The 17,373-nt window shown below is 44.6% G+C and overlaps 2 protein-coding genes across 2 annotated transcripts in view; both read left to right on the top strand.

Moving 5' to 3' along the window:
* traf3ip2l (TRAF3 interacting protein 2-like) overlaps positions 1-6,379 on the top strand; it is a 62,468-nt gene extending 56,089 nt beyond the window's left edge. The window contains exon 10 of the mRNA XM_071346672.1: positions 1,839-6,379. Coding sequence (XP_071202773.1) covers positions 1,839-1,985 — 147 coding nt within the window. The 3' untranslated portion in view covers positions 1,986-6,379. The remainder of the gene's footprint in view (positions 1-1,838) is intronic.
* A 6,095-nt stretch (positions 6,380-12,474) lies between these two features.
* Positions 12,475-17,373, top strand: part of LOC139540645 (protein Shroom2-like) — a 94,364-nt gene continuing 89,465 nt past the window's right edge. The window contains exons 1-2 of the mRNA XM_071344455.1: positions 12,475-12,578; positions 13,631-13,852. Of these exons, the coding sequence (XP_071200556.1) occupies positions 13,652-13,852 (201 nt within the window). The 5' untranslated portion in view covers positions 12,475-12,578; positions 13,631-13,651. The remainder of the gene's footprint in view (positions 12,579-13,630; positions 13,853-17,373) is intronic.

The raw sequence follows: 17,373 nt of genomic DNA, 5'->3' as shown, positions 1-17,373 counted from the left end.
ATATTGGGCTGTAGCTACCCATACTCCAGTCACCATATTGGGCTGTAGATACCCATACTCCAGTCACCATATTGGGGGACAGCTACCCATACTCCAGTCACCATACTGGCCTACAGCTACCCATACTCCAGTCACCATATTGGGCTGTAGCTACCCATACTCCAGTCACCATATTGGCCTACAGCTACCCATACTCCAGTCACCATACTGGCCTGTAGCTACCCATACTCCAGTCACCATATTGGCCTACAGCTACCCATACTCCAGTCACCATATTGGGCTGTATCTACCCATACTCCAGTCACCATATTGGGCTGTAGCTACCCTTACTCCAGTCACCATATTGGGCTACAGCTACCCATACTCCAGTCACCATATTGGGCTGCAGCTACCCATACTCCAGTCACCATATTGGGCTGTAGCTACCCATACTCCAGTCACCATATTGGCCTACAGCTACCCATACTCCAGTCACCATATTGGGCTGTAGCTACCCATACTCCAGTCACCATATTGGGCTGTAGCTACACATACTCCAGTCACCATATTGGGCTGTAGCTACCCATACTCCAGTCACCATATTGGGCTGTAGCTACCCATACTCCAGTCACCATATTGGGCTGTAGCTACCCATACTCCAGTCACCATATTGGGCTGCAGCTACCCATACTCCAGTCACCATATTGGGCTACAGGTACCCATACTCCAGTCACCATATTGGGCTGTAGCTACCCATACTCCAGTCACCATACTGGCCTACAGCTACCCATACTCCAGTCACCATATTAGGCTGTAGCTACCCATACTCCAGTCACCATACTGGCCTACAGGTACCCATACTCCAGTCACCATATTGGGCTGTAGCTACCCATACTCCAGTCACCATACTGGCCTACAGGTACCCATACTCCAGTCACCATATTAGGCTGTAGCTACCCATACTGCAGTCACCATACTGGCCTACAGCTACTCATACTCCAGTCACCATATTGGGGGACAGCTACCCATACTCCAGTCACCATATTGGGCTGTAGCTACCCATACTCCAGTCACCATATTGGGCTGCTGCTACTCATACTCCAGTCACCATACTGGCCTACAGGTACCCATACTCCAGTCACCATATTGGGCTGTAGCTACCCATACTCCAGTCACCATATTGGGGGACAGCTACCCATACTCCAGTCACCATATTGGGCTACAGGTACCCATACTCCAGTCACCATATTGGGGGACCCATACTTGTACTACAGTTGTGTCAAAGATGTTCTACTAAGATAGACCACATCCTGCCGTTTCCAATGGGAGGCAAGTGTGCCGAGTAGGTGAGATCAAGTGTTGAGATGGGTTTTTCAAAGTAGCGTTTATTGCTCAGTCAGATGTCAGTCAGATGACTTAGTGACGTCAATAAAATACACGTTCATCATATTCTGTCTCATCTATCTGTGTTTCTTGTGAAGCTCACTCCTCTCTCTCTCTCTCTCCCTCAGTATCACGTCCCGACGTGGCTCCAGAACACTCACTCCTCTCTCTCTCTCTCTCCCTCAGTATCACGTCCCGACGTGGCTCCAGAACACTCACTCCTCTCTCTCTCTCTCTCCCTCAGTATCACGTCCCGACGTGGCTCCAGAACACTCACTCCTCTCTCTCTCTCTCTCCCTCAGTATCACGTCCCGACGTGGCTCCAGAACACTCACTCCTCTCTCTCTCTCTCTCCCTCAGTATCACGTCCCGACGTGGCTCCAGAACACTCACTCCTCTCTCTCTCTCTCTCCCTCAGTATCACGTCCCGACGTGGCTCCAGAACACTCACTCCTCTCTCTCTCTCTCTCCCTCAGTACCACGTCCCGACGTGGCTCCAGAACACTCATGTCTACAGCTGGCCTAGGGACAGAGACGACGTCCTACGTCGACTGATGAGAATAGAGAAATATAACCCTCCTCCTATCGGGAAGCTACCGACCATCGTCTCTATCCCCATCTAACAGCACAGCGCCCCCACTGGACTGGAGGACAGACAGCAGATTTAAACCATAAGGCTTCAGCCACACAAAGACCCATAAATATGGATTCAATCATAATGTCTGTTTTTGTCTGTCGTAAATTAAACTCAAGTCAACTATTTTCGGACAAGTTGCATCCATAAAAAGACAGACAAGTTGTGGATGTTCTTTGAGACCATCTCTGTGGTCCTTCAGTCAATCTGTAATTTTCAGACACAAAATCTCTGTTTGGCAGTGACCTAACAGTCAGAATGGACCTCTGCTCTGAAGACATCCTCACCCTCCAGATTAGAACCTGTTGCTGATCTGGGACCAGTGAAATACTTTACCTGGATCTTTATAGGATCCAACCGGAGACGGATCTTCTATGATTTGTTGTAAACAACTGTTTTATCTGCTGTGTTGATCTACAGTCCTAGAACACACAGAAGGACTGAACATATGAGGCACAGACCTCAATCCTCTCTGCTTCAGTCACGGCAGCTTGTGACTGTCTCTGCATGTTCAGCTGGATGTGTTTTAACTGTTCTGTGAACTGACTGTAGTCCTGGAACACAGTGTGATAACCTACAGTTGATGTTGGAAGTTTACATACACCTTAGCCAAATACATTTAAACTCAGTTTTTCACAATTCCTGACATTAAATCCTCATAAACATTCCGTGTGTTAGGTCAGTTAGGATCACTTTATTTTAAGAATGTGAAATGTCAGAATAATAGTAGAGTGATTTATTTCAGCTTTTATTTCTTTAATCACATTCCCAGTGGGTCAGAAGTTTACATACACTCAATTAGTATTTGGTAGCATTGCCTTTAAATTGTTTAACTTGGGTAAAACGTTTCGGGTAGCCTTCCACAAGCTTCCCACAATAAGTTGGGTGAATTTTGGCCCATTCCTCCTGGCAGAGCTGGTGTAACTGAGTCAGGTTTGTAGGCCTCCTTACTCGCACACGCTTTTTCAATTCTGCCCACAGATTTTCTATAAGATTGAGGTCAGGGCTTTGTGAAGGCCACTCCAATAACTTGACTTTGTTGTCCTTAAGCGATTTTGCCACAACTTTGGAAGTATGCTTGGGGTCATTGTCCATTTGGAAGACCCATTTGTGACCAAGCTTTAACTTCCTGACTGATGTCTTGAGATGTTGCTTCAATATATCCACATAATTTTCCTGCCTCATGATGCCATCTATTTTGTGAGGTGCACCAGTCCCTCCTGCAGCAAAGCACCCCCACAACATGATGCTGCCACCCCCGTGCTTCACGGTTGGGAAGGTGTTCTTCGGCTTGCAAGCCTCCCCCTTTTTCCTCCAAACATAACGATGGTCATTATGGCCAAACAGTTCTATTTTTGTTTCATCAGACCAGAGGACATTTCTCCAAAAAGTACGATCTTTGTCCCCATGTGCAGTTGCAAACCGTAGTCTGGCGGTTTTGGAGCAGTGGCTTCTTCCTTGCTGAGCGTCCTTTCAGGTTATGTCGATATAGAACTCGTTTTACTGTGGATATAGATACTTTTGTACCTCTTTCCTCCAGCATCTTCACAAGGTCCTTTGCTGTTGTTTTGGGATTGATTTGCACTTTTCACACCGAAGTACGTTCATCACTAGGAGACAGAACGCGTCTCCTTCCTGAGCGGTATGACGGCTGCGTGGTCCCATGGTGTTTATACTTGCGTACTATTGCTTGTACAGATAAATGTGGTACCTTCAGGCGTTTGGAAATTGCTCCCAAGGATGAACCAGACTTGTGGAGGTCTACAATCTTTTTTCTGAGGTCTTGGCTGATATCTTTTGATTTTCCCATGATGTCAAGCAAAGAGACACTGAGTTTGAAGGTAGGCCTTGAAATACATCCACAGGTAAACCTCCAATTGACTCAAATGATGTCAATTAGCCTATCAGAAGCTTCTAAAGCCATGACATCATTTTCTGGAATTTCCCAAGCCGTTTAAAGGCACAGTCAACTTAGTGAATGTAAACTTCTGACCCACTGGAATTGTGATATAGTGAATTATAAGTGAAATAATCGGTCTGTAAACAATTGTTGGAAAAATTACTTGTGTCATGAACAAAGTAGATGTCCTAACCGACTTGGCAACACTATAGTTTGTTGACAATACATTTGTGGAGTGGTTGAAAAACGAGTTTTAATGACTCCAACCTAAGTGTATGTAAACTTCCGACTTCAACTGTATGTCTGTCCCTAGCAGCACTGAACACAAACAAAGAGCCTTGTGACATGTTTATGCCTCTGTATAAGTATTGTCTGAGGAGGACAGACAAGTTCATTAGTCCCAAATGGCACACTATTCCCTATATAGTGGGGCCCTGATTCCTACATTCCCTATGGGCCCTGTTCCCTATGGGCCCTGATCCCTATATGCCCTATATAGTGGGGCCCTGATCCGTATATTCCATATGGGCCCTGATCCCTATATTCCATATAGGCCCTGATCCCTATTTTCCCTATGGGCCCTGATCCCTATATTCCCTATGAGCCCTGATCCCTATATTCCATATGGGCCCTGATCCCTATATAGTGGGGCCCTGATCCCTATATTCCCTATAGGCCCTGATCCCTATATTCCCTATGGTCCCTGATCCCTATATTCCCTATGGTCCCTGATCCCTATATTCCCTATGGTCCCTGATCCCTATATTCCCTATAGGCCCTGATCCCTATTTTCCCTATGGTCCCTGATCCCTATATTCCCTATGGTCCCTGATCCCTATATTCCCTATAGGCCCTGATCCCTATATTCCCTATAGGCCCTGATCCCTATATTCCCTATGGGCCCTGATCCCTATATTCCCTATGGTCCCTGATCCCTATATTCCCTATAGGCCCTGATCCCTATATTCCCTATGGGCCCTGATCCCTATATTCCCTATGGGCCCTGATCCCTATATTCCCTATGGGCCCTGATCCCTATATTCCCTATGGGCCCTGATCCCTATATTCCCTATGGGCCCTGATCCCTATATTCCCCATGGGCCCTGATCCCTATATTCCCTATAGGCCCTGATCCCTATATTCCCTATAGGCCCTGATCCCTATATTCCCTATAGGCCCTGATCCCTATATTCCATATAGGCCCTGTTCCCTATATTCCATATGGGCCCTGATCCCTATTTTCCCTATGGGCCCTGATCCCTATATTCCCTATAGGCCCTGATCCCTATTTTCCCTATGGGCCTTGATCCCTATATTCCCTATGGGCCCTGATCCCTATGGGCCCTGATCCCTATATAGTGGGGCCCTGATCCCTATATTCCATATAGGCCCTGATCCCTATATTCCATATAGGCCCTGATCCCTATATTCCCCTATGGGCCCTGATCCCTATATTCCCCTATGGGCCCTGATCCCTATATTCCCTATGGGCCCTGATCCCTATATTCCCTAGGGGTCCTGGTCAACAGTAGTGCACTATATGGAGAATAGGGTTCCATTTGAGATGCATATTGTTATTGTTTATCATTGAGAGGACACATGCCAGAGGCTTCTTCCCTCCATATTAACCCCACTGGACTAAGTGGCAGCACCGGACTGAGCAGGTCATGGCTAGCTGACTGATCCATATTGTTATTGTTTATCATTATGAGAGGACACATGCCAGAGGCTTCTTCCCTCTATGATTCTAAAGCAGGGTTCCCCAACTGGCGGCCCGCGGGTGATTTGGGTCCTACCGTAGTGCACTATAAACAGATTAGGGTGCCATTTGGGACGTAGCCCGAGTTACACTGTGTGATGACAGACTGAACCAGAACACCCATCCTCAGGTAATAAACAACATGACTGACGTTCCAAAGTTACCTTCCCTTCAACGAAGTGTTCCAGTTTCAAAGAAATGTCTCTTAATAACTGTACTGTAGGTACAAATAGCAGCAAACGTAATGCCTTTTCCCATGTTGTTTTTTAGGACTGCCCTGCACGATCCAACCATAGAAAGAAAACCAAAACAAACACACATTTAAATTGTGTTAATGTTACATTTACATGTTATGTTTGCCCACTGTCTTTCTTTGAAATTAAGAATTGTGAATATGTCAACGATGCAGTCGCATTGGGGAGTTTGGAAAATGTTTATGATGGATTGTACTGTATGTCAGTATCATCACTGATATATAATTATTCATTCATGTGACTGTCATCAAAATAAAATACAATGACATACAATGATGACCGACAGTAAACAGAATGTTTGTAATATCAGCTAGTTAATGGTCAGAACTGTCAGATTCAGCATAAGCTTTAATAAAATTATACTTCTGTCACATTCCTGACCTTATTTCCTTTGTTTTGTCTTTGTTTAGTTGGTCAGAACTGTCAGATTCAGCATAAGCTTTAATAAAATTATACTTCCTACAATGTTATTACTGCAATAATCATTTCCATGTAGATTCCATTGCTTATTGTCAAGCCAAACGATTTTGTATACATAACAATGAGTTGGCAAGATTGCACAAACAGACTGGCCCTGTTTACAGGTGACTCAACTAGTCTATGGATCTGTAACATTGAGTTCAGTCAGAGAGACAGTCTATAGTCTGTATAGCAGTGAGTTCAGACAGTCTATTGATCTGTAGTAGTGAGTTCAGACAGTCTATTGATCTGTAGTAGTGAGTTCATTCGATCTATTGATCTGTAGTAGTGAGTTCATTCAGTCTATTGATCTGTAGTAGTGAGTTCATTCAGTCTATTGATCTGTAGTAGTGAGTTCACTCAGTCTATTGATCTGTAGTAGTGAGTTCACTCAGTCTATTGATCTGTAGTAGTGAGTTCACTCAGTCTATTGATCTATAGTAGTGAGTTCAATCAGACAGTCTATTGATCTGTAGTAGTGAGTTCAGACAGTCTATTGATCTGCAGTAGTGAGTTCAGACAGTCTATTGATCTGTAGTTGTGAGTTCAGACAGTCTATTCAAATCAAATGTATTTATATAGCCCTTCGTACATCAGCTGATATCTCAAAGTGCTGTACAGAAACCCAGCCTAAAACCCCAAACAGCAAGCAACGCAGGTGTAGAAGCACGGTGGCTAGGAAAAACTCCCTAGAAAGGCCAGAACCTAGGAAGAAACCTAGAGAGGAACCAGGCTTTGAGGGGTGGGCAGTCCTCTTCTGGCTGTGCCGGGTGGAGATTAATGTTGTCCAAGATGTTCAAATGTTCATAAATGACCAGCATGGTCAAATAATAATAATCACAGTAGTTATCGAGGGTGCAGCAAATCAGCACCTCAGGAGTAAATGTCAGTTGGCTTTTCATAGCCGATCATTAAGAGTATCTCTACCGCTTCTGCGGTCTCTAGAGAGTTGAAAACAGCAGGTCTGGGACAGGTAGCATGTCCGGTGAACAGGTCAGGGTTCCATAGCCGCAGGCAGAACAGTTGAAACTGGAGCAGCAGCAAGGCCAGGTGGACTGGGGACAGCAAGGAGTCATCATGCCAGGTAGTCCTGAGGCATGGTCCTAGGGCTCAGGTCCTCCGAGAGAGAGAGAGAAGGAGAGAATTAGAGAGAGCATACTTAAATTCACACAGGACACCGGATAAGACAGGAGAAGTACTCCAGATATAACAAACTGACCCTAGCCCCCCGACACATAAACTACTGCAGCATAAATACTGGAGGCTGAGACAGGAGGGGTCAGGAGACACTGTGGCCCTGTCCGACGATACCTCCGGACAGGCCCGAAGAGGCAGGATATAACCTCACCCACTTTGCCAAAGCACAGCCCCCACACCACTAGAGGGATAACTTCAACCACCAACTTACCATCCTGAGACAAGGCCGAGTATAGCCCACGAAGATCTCCCCCACGGCACGAACCCGAGGGGGGCGCCAACCTGGACAGGAAGATCACGTCAGTGACTCAACCCACTCAGTGACGCACCCCTCCTAGGGACGGCATGGAAGAGCACCAGTAAGCCAGTGACCCAGCCCCCGTAATAGGGTTAGAGGCATAAAGCTGTCCCAACAGCAGAACTTTCTTTTCAGCACCATGAAGTGAATCCTTGCCACTGCTACACCTGGCTATCAGCGGAGCCTTGTCTGGCTGCATTCAGACTCATTTACTGCCTTTTTAAAAAACATTGCTGTGTTGCTTAAACAAATGTGGTTTCTACTGACAAGTGAGATGTACAAACTATGGCATAAGGGAACGACGAGCGTATAAGAGGCAATCTGTGGCCTCCGAAGTGGTGCAGTGGTCTAAGGCACAGCATCTATAGCCTGGGCTTTCGATCCCAGGCTGTGTCATTACCGGCCATGACCGGGAGTCCCATAGGGCAGCGCACAATTGGCCAAGCGTCGTCCGGGTTATGGGAGGGTTTGGCCGGAGGGGCTTTACTTGACTCATCACGCTCTAGCGACTCCTTGTGGTGGTCCGGGCGCCTGCAGGCTGACTTCGGTCGTCAGTTGAACAGTGTTTCCTCTGACACATTGGTGCATCTGGTTTCCAGGTTAAGCGAGTGGGTGTTAAGAAGCGCGGTTTGGCGGGTCATGTTTCGGAGGACGCATGACTCGACCTTTGCCTCTACCGAGCCCGTTGGGGAGTTGCAGTGATGAAACAAGATCGTATCACGAAATTGGGGAGAAAAAGGGGGTAAAAATAAAAAATCTGTAATTTCGATAAAGACATTAATAAGCAAGCTAGGACGGATGTAGTCAATATAATTATTTGTTCAGCACTTTTGAAATGTACAGTGACAGAATTCAGAACATGGGCCTTTCTTACAGTATTCTGCCTGTACACCAAGTCAGAACCGTAGGATAAATAAAGGGGGCATATAAGCAGACAATGAAAGCTCTTACAATATTCAATGATTACATTTCTCTAAAACAGGCTATAGGTGCACCACCAAGTCAGAACAGTAGGCTAAGTTATGAGGGGGAAAGGGACCAAATTATTACTGTGAGGCACAAGGGCTACTAACAACTTACTACACAACATACACTTAGAATTACTTTCTTAGCTACAGTAGCTACAGCTACAGTATACATATCTCCCTGGCATATTACATAATTTATGTAGCAGCATACAATACATTTTTGGACTCACCTTGTTGTGCTGTGCTCACTTGAACAGGAAGGTGGCGCGGCGGTCCTTCTTGTGGGCAAATTTTGTCATCAAACTTTGTCATCAAAGTCTGGCATTCTTTGGATTTATGGTGCTTTCAAGACATCTGAGAACTCTGAAGAAACAGGGTTGAATTATGACGTCAGTGATCTTCAGGTCGGAACTCTAGAAAGAGGCCTGTGTTCCCGACTTGGAATGCCGAGTTGGATGCCTTTTCAAAACGTATTTTCCCAGTCGGAGCTAGTTATTTTCAGAGTTCCCAGTTGTCTTGAACTCACTGAAGTCTGAGATTTTCCAGTTGTTTTGAATGTGGCAGAAGTCATGCTGGTTTGACAGCATGGCCAATGTGTTCAACCTTTTCTGGCCCATGGCATGTGAATATTTATCCTTTTAAGCTTGGAAAAGAGACCCTTAAACCCAGACTTGGACAACACACCCACTCCACCGAATAGTGGTAGGCCTGATCAGAGACCTGGTCGTGTGGTGCCAGGACAATAACCTCTCCCTCAGTGTGAGAAAGACAAAGGAGCTGATCGTGGACTACAGGAAAAGGCAGGCCGAACAGGCCCCCATTAACATCGACGGGGCTGTAGTGGAGCGGGTCGAGAGTTTCAAGTTCCTTGGTGTCCACATCACCAACAAACTATCATGGTCCAAACACACCAAGACAGTTGTGAAGAGGGCACCACAACACCTTTTCCCCTCAGAAGACTGAAAAGATTTGGCATGGGTCCCCAGATCCTCAAAAATTCTACAGCTGCACCATCGAGAGGATCCTGACCGGTTGCATCACTGCCTGGTATGGCAACTGCTCGGCATCTGATCGTAAGGCACTACAGAAGGTAGTGCGTACGGCCCAGTACATCACTGGGGCCAAGCTTCCTGCCATCCAGGACCTATATAATAGGCGTGTCAGAGGAAAGCCCCAAAAATTGTCAGAGACTCCAGTCACCCTGGTCATAGACTGTTTTCTCTGATACCGCACGGCAAGCGGTACCGGAGAGCCAAGTCTAGGACAAAAAGGCTCCTTAACAGCTTCTATCCCCAAGCCATAAGTCTGCTGAACAATTAATCAAATGGCCTCCGGACTATTTACACAGACACCCCCCCCCCCCTCCATTTGTTTTGTACACTGCTGCTACTCGCTGTTTATTATCTATGTATAGTCACTTCACTCCTACCTACATGCACAAATGACCTTGACTAACCTGTACCCCCACACACTGACTCGGTACCAGTACCCTCTGTATATTTTCTTAACTCTTCTTGAACTGCACTGTTGGTTAAGGGCTTGTAAGTTAGCATTTCACGAATAAAGACCAACACTTGTTGTATTCGGCGCATGTGACAAATAAAGTTTGATTTGATAGCAGGCTAGTGATTGCTTTGCAATGCTTGCAGTTAGCCACTGAATCCTTCCAAACCACAAATTGTTGAATTTGAGATTTCCAACTTGTTGTGTAATATTTATGTCCAATGGCCAATGAGCACCGATACGTTTTATCTATAATTTCTCTTCATATGACAAGGATTTGCCAGTAGATTGTCGATGTGATTCATGATGATGACTAATGTATGATGTTGACATGATCAGTCCAATCAAAGCTACTGTAGATATAACGTGATTACATTTTATATGTGGCCAATGACCTTGGGCCTTCTTGGATGGGCACTTCTAATGTAAATCTAAATCTCCCCATAGATTTTGCGGCGAAGTAGTGTCCTCATGAGTGACAGAACATTGAGCCAATCATGGCGCAACTAGGGAACATTACCAACCCCTACGCTCTGTATTTTCCGCTGGCTGCCCCACCACCACAGAAAGCACTGAGCTAGGCTGAAACACCTGCATTTTGGAGCTGGCTTACTCAAGAAAGCAAAGAGACCATGTTTGTATATATTTTTTTTTACATTGTTTGCAAACTGATATGTGACACAAATCAAATCTTATTTGTCACATACACATGGTTAGCAGATGTTAATGCGAGTGTAGCGAAATGCTTGTGCTTATAGTTCCGACCATGCAATAATATCTAACCTAATGATTTTACAACTAACTTATTCACACGAGTGTAAAGGAATGAATAAGAATATGTACATAAAAAGATATGAATGAGCGATGGCCGAACGGCATAGGCAAGATGCAGTAGATGGTATAGAGTACAGTATATACATATGAGATGAGTAATGTAGGGTATGTAAACATTATATAAAGTGGCATTGTTTAAAGTGGCTAGTGATACATTTATTTTTCATTATTAAAGTGGCTAGAGATGAGTCAGTATGTTGGCAGCAGCCACTCAATGTTAGTGGTGGCTGTTTAACAGTCTGATGGCCTTGAGATAGAAGCTGTTTTTAAGTCTCTCGTTCCCCGCTTTGATGCACATATTAATGCCAAATTAACATGCTAAACAGGTGGGGCTCAAATTACGTGTCGCCCTGAATGATGGGTCGCCACTGCTCTATGCACACTCACTCGACTCTACCTACACACTCACATATACTTACACTGACCCTCCAACACACACACACATATGCTGCTGCTACTCTGTTGATTATCTATCCTGATTGCCTAGTGACTATTACCTCTACCTACACGTACATATTACTACGTGGTACCCCAGCACATTGGCTCTGTACAGCTACTCCTTGTATATACCCTCATTATTATCTATTGTGTTACAATTTCCTTACTTTTTAAGTCTCCAATGTTGGGAAAGGGCTAGTAGCATTTCACTGTAAAGTCTAAATGAGTCCAAACACGTGATGTGATTGATTTTGATGATATACCAGAACTCACCAAAACGGGTTTGCCCCGCCTACTTCAGGCTGGCAAGCTCTATAGACTAAAGTCTATAGTATCTACTCAATAGCACGTCAACTTTATGTGCATAAACTACTGTCATCCTATTCCAGGTAAAGTTACATGTGTACAACACCAGGTGGTGCTGTTGTAGTATATGTCAGAGGCTCGTTGGCAATTTGGAAGATCAACCTAGACTCACGGTTAGACGTAACTTAGTAAAAGTAAATTTGTAACCAATGACTTACTATATGTTACGTTTCGTATTGTATGGATTAATTTGTGGTTGTCCATCATACATTTCATATGATATGTTGCGAATTACAATTTATATTATATGTGCTAGCATGCTAACAGATACCCATAGACTTCCAGCCAATGTGCTAATGCTAGTTAGTTTTGTGAGCCAATACTATCTCTAACTTCCTTCATACTGGACAGAGACTTAAAATGGTATCCATAAGTTCATCTTTCTCTGGCGAAGTAGATAAAGGCCTCATTGCCAAAATCCTGAAGTATACCTTCAACATATCATACTCATTGAGTGCCCTGGATTTACGTTTACGATGTTATGTCTAGTCTATGACACCAGGCTGCAACTGTCCAGATCCCAGGTTGCTGTGTAATCCATTGCATTGGCAGGCGACTCAATCCACAGGTTAATAAACTAGCACGCTAGCTAGTCTCTTGTAAAAGGTGGGTCGCTTGAAAACGATTTGTTAACTAGATCATTCCACGTATTTCGTTAATTGGCACAAGACAAGTGACGAATATTATGAAGAATACATAACTTTGAAAGCTGTGCTCGTCGACAAAGTAAACCAGGCAAGATCGGTCATTTTCAACAAATTGAATTCCCAGGTAGCTAACGTTGGAAACACAATTTAACACTATCGAGTTTAAACCTCTGCGATTAATTACTCTAGCAAACAGTTCATGCCTGAATGTTTAATTTATTTAAGTTAAGTGTAATGCTTTCTTGAATTTATATACCGGTTTCCAGCAAGTCCCAGGTATTTCCATGTATTTGGAAAAATAGCTAATCGACTGCTAGTTTGGAGCTAGCCTAGCAAACATTAACTAGCTTGACGTGCGTGAGACTTTCCGAGTTTGTTGTTTGTGAACAATATGATTTTAGCTGGCTAGTTAAATATTACATTGAACGTATTTGAGATAACTAACTAGATACAACTTTGCCTGTTCGTGTGATAACTTATTACAGTGACTCACAAAGCAGGGGTCCTACTCTATTTGGATAGGTTATTTAGCTAACGTTAGTTCAACCCTGTATGCTGACAACATGTTTTAAGTCTCAACTAAGAGCATTACGCCTCATGTCCACCAGATTCATCAAACTGTTTGCGTTCCGGCGGAAGTCATTCATTGTCAATGGAGCAGTCCGAAACGCGACGCTGGGGATGCCGCACTAGGTTTCGGTGCATTCTGCGTACCGCATGAGTAAAATATTTCCCACTCCTGCTTTGCTTTACAGAGCGGTGGTACAAACGGAAGTACACACACATACTCCAACAAGTTGCAAAGCGACGCAGGTGCATCAAGTACAAAAATGTGGACTAGACATCTGGCAAAACAAAACGCAGATGTATCTGGTGGACATTGGGCGTTACAGTCTGGAGTGTGATCAGAAGGCATAGTGGTGTAGTACTTTTTTTTCATTTTTTTTTTCAGTTATCAAGAAAAATATATTTTATTCTGTTATTGAAAACTGACCTCTGTCTTTTATCAAGTGAGATGTTTTTCTAAGCTCCATGGACACCTTGAATAGTAGGAGTGAGCCCCGATATTCTGATGGCGATCACAACCACTGGCTGATGGAGAGACCTGAAGACATGGATCACAGGAGCCGGGAGGCGTGGCGGCTGGTAGATGTCCTGCTGTCCGGGGGTGCTCCATGGGGATTCACACTCAAAGGAGGCAGAGAGCACCGAGAACCACTGCTCATCACAAAGGTAATTCAGGAGACAGTCTGCTCTAATTTAAACATTTAATACCATGCAAGAAAGGCCCTCTTCCAAGTATGAGTTGTGAAATATCAGAGGACATTAATACGGTACACTCTTTACTGTTTTATGTTCATGATAACTTTGACAAGTGTTTCCTGTTGTGGAAGGACGTGTGCTTGTCTTAACAGGGTTGATGGATTGTCTGAAAGAGTATATTCAGTAGGTCATGTGTAGACTAGTCTCTATGCCCCAGGAGACCTGTACTTGGTCTGTCGCTGCTGAAGGTAACATCCCGTACTCCAGAAACATATTTAACAGCCCTCTGTTTGACCCATTTCTGAGAAACTTCCTGTCACCAAAGACAAATCTATAAACCGGAATGCCTTACCAGTCGGTACGGGCCATACAATGTGTGAACTATGGTAAAAATACATGTTTAAATCAATTTTTTTCTAAGCTCACTACCTAGTTCCCATACGCCGTAGTAGTTGCCTTGCGAGATTACTGCGTGATCCCAGATGGCAGATTACCTTTAGGGAGATATGGTTAGAATTCGGTAAACTCTGGAGAAGTTGGATATAAACATTTATTTTCACACATTGTATGTATGGCCCGTACCGAGCAGTACCGACTGGTAAGGCATTGCGGTTTATAGATTTGTCTTTGGTGATGTCCCCTTCAGCAGCGACAGACCAAGTACAGGTCTCCTGGAGCAAAGACACTAGTGGAGGTTTGACCTCTCACACAGCAGAAAGACACTAGTGGAGGTTTGACCTCTCACACAGCAGAAAGACACTAGTGGAGGTTTGACCTCTCACACAGCAGAAAGACACTAGTGGAGGTTTGACTTCTCACACAGCAGAAAGACACTAGTGGAGGTTTGACTTCTCACACAGCAGAAAGACTAGTGGAGGTTTGACCTCTCATACAGCAGAAAGACTAGTGGAGGTTTGACCTCTCACACAGCAGAAAGACACTAGTGGAGGTTTGACCTCTCACACAGCAGAAAGACTAGTGGAGGTTTGATCTCTCACACAGCAGAAAGACTAGTGGAGGTTTGACCTCTCACACAGCAGAAAGACACTAGTGGAGGTTTGACCTCTCACACAGCAGAAAGACACTAGTGGAGGTTTGACCGCTCACACAGCAGAAAGACTAGTGGAGGTTTGACCTCTCACACAGCAGAAAGACACTAGTGGAGGTTTGATCTCTCACACAGCAGAAAGACACTAGTGGAGGTTTGATCTCTCACACAGCAGAAAGACTAGTGGAGGTTTGATCTATCACACAGCAGAAAGACACTAGTGGAGGTTTGACCTCTCACACAGCAGAAAGACACTAGTGGAGGTTTGACCTCTCACACAGCAGAAAGACTAGTGGAGGTTTGACCTCTCACACAGCAGAAAGACACTAGTGGAGGTTTGACCTCTCACACAGCAGAAAGACTAGTGGAGGTTTGACCTCTCACACAGCAGAAAGACACTAGTGGAGGTTTGGCCTCTCACACGTGTTAACTGTATAGATATCTTCCTCTCCTCTGAGCAGAGCAGGCCCTAGCTGCTCCAGAGACAGTGCTGCTTTACTGTAACGTGTTAGCTGTATAGATATCTTCCTCTCCTCTGAGCAGAGCAGGCCCTAGCTGCTCCAGAGACAGTGCTGCTTTACTGTAACGTGTTAGCTGTATAGATATCTTTCTCTTCTCAGAGCAGAGCAGGCCCTAGCTGCTCCAGAGACAGTGCTGCTTTACTGTAACGTGTTAGCTGTATAGATATCTTTCTCTTTTCTGAGCAGAGCATGCCCTAGCTGCTCCAGAGACAGTGCTGCTTTACTGTAACGTGTTAGCTGTATAGATATCTTTCTCTTCTCTGAGCAGAGCAGGCCCTAGCTGCTCCAGAGACAGTGCTGCTTTACTGTAACGTGTTAGCTGTATAGATATCTTTCTCTTCTCTGAGCAGAGCAGGCCCTAGCTGCTCCAGAGACAGTCCTGCTTTACTGTAACGTGTTAGCTGTATAGATATCTTCCTCTCCTCTGAGCAGAGCAGGCCCTAGCTGCTCCAGAGACAGTCCTGCTTTACTGTAACGTGTTAGCTGTATAGATATCTTCCTCTCCTCTGAGCAGAGCAGGCCCTAGCTGCTCCAGAGACAGTGCTGCTTTACTGTAACGTGTTAGCTGTATAGATATCTTCCTCTCCTCTGAGCAGAGCAGGCCCTAGCTGCTCCAGAGACAGTGCAGCTTTACTGTAACGTGTTAGCTGTATAGATATCTTCCTCTCCTCTGAGCAGAGCAGGCCCTAGCTGCTCCAGAGACAGTGCTGCTTTACTGTAACGTGTTAGCTGTATAGATATCTTCCTCTCCTCTGAGCAGAGCAGGCCCTAGCTGCTCCAGAGACAGTGCTGCTTTACTGTAACGTGTTAGCTGTATAGATATCTTCCTCTCCTCTGAGCAGAGCAGGCCCTAGCTGCTCCAGAGACAGTGCTGCTTTACTGTAACGTGTTAGCTGTATAGATATCTTTCTCTTCTCTGAGCAGAGCAGGCCCTAGCTGCTCCAGAGACAGTGCTGCTTTACTGTAACGTGTTAGCTGTATAGATATCTTTCTCTTCTCTGAGCAGAGCAGGCCCTAGCTGCTCCAGAGACAGTGCTCTTCTTCCATCAGAGAAGCATGTTTCAAAACCTTGTTCAATTGCACAATGTCTCTCGTTCACATTCACTTGTTAATGTCCAAACTCCCCAAAAATGACATTCGGTGGCTACTACCTACAATGCCTTCAGAAAGTATTCATACCCTTTAACTTATTCCACATTTTGTTAGTCTGATTTAACACTGATGAAATATATTATTTCTCACCCATCTACACACAACACCCCATAATGACAAAGTGAAAGTATGTTCTTATACATTTTTAGAAAATGAAATGCAGGTCTTATTTACGTAAGTATTCACACCCCGGAGTCAATACATGTTAGAATCACTTTTGGCAGCGACTACATCTGTGAGTCTTTCTGGGTAAGTCTCTAAAAGCTTTGCACACCTGGCTTGTACAGTATTTCCACTTCTTCAATCTTGTCAAGTTGGTTGTTGATCATTGCTAGACAGACATTTTCAAGTCTTGCTGTAGATTTAAATGAACTGTACCTCAGCCACTCGGGAACATTCAATGTCGTCTTGGCAAGCAGCTCCAGTGTATATTTGGCCTTGTGTTTTAGGTTATCGTCCTACTGAAAGGTGAATTTGTCTCTCAGTGTTTGTTGAAAAGCAGAACCAGGATTTTGCTTGTTCTTAGCTCTATAATGTTTATTTTTATGCTAAAAAACTCCTTGGTCCTTGCCGAAGACAAACATAACATGATGCAGCCACCACTATGCTTGAAAATATGAAGTGGTACTCGGTGATGTTCTGCCCCAAACATAACGCTTTGTATTCAGGATAAAGTTGTTTTACTTTAGTGCCTTATTTCAAACAGGATGGATGTTTCTGAATATTTGTCTTCTTTTCACTGTGTCATGTAGGTTAGTATTGTGGAGTAA

Source organism: Salvelinus alpinus, chromosome 16 (assembly GCF_045679555.1).
Source record: "Salvelinus alpinus chromosome 16, SLU_Salpinus.1, whole genome shotgun sequence".
In the NCBI taxonomy this organism is placed as follows: domain Eukaryota; kingdom Metazoa; phylum Chordata; class Actinopteri; order Salmoniformes; family Salmonidae; genus Salvelinus; species Salvelinus alpinus.
Note: the sequence above shows the minus strand (reverse complement) of the source record. Positions and strands in the feature narration are given on the sequence as shown.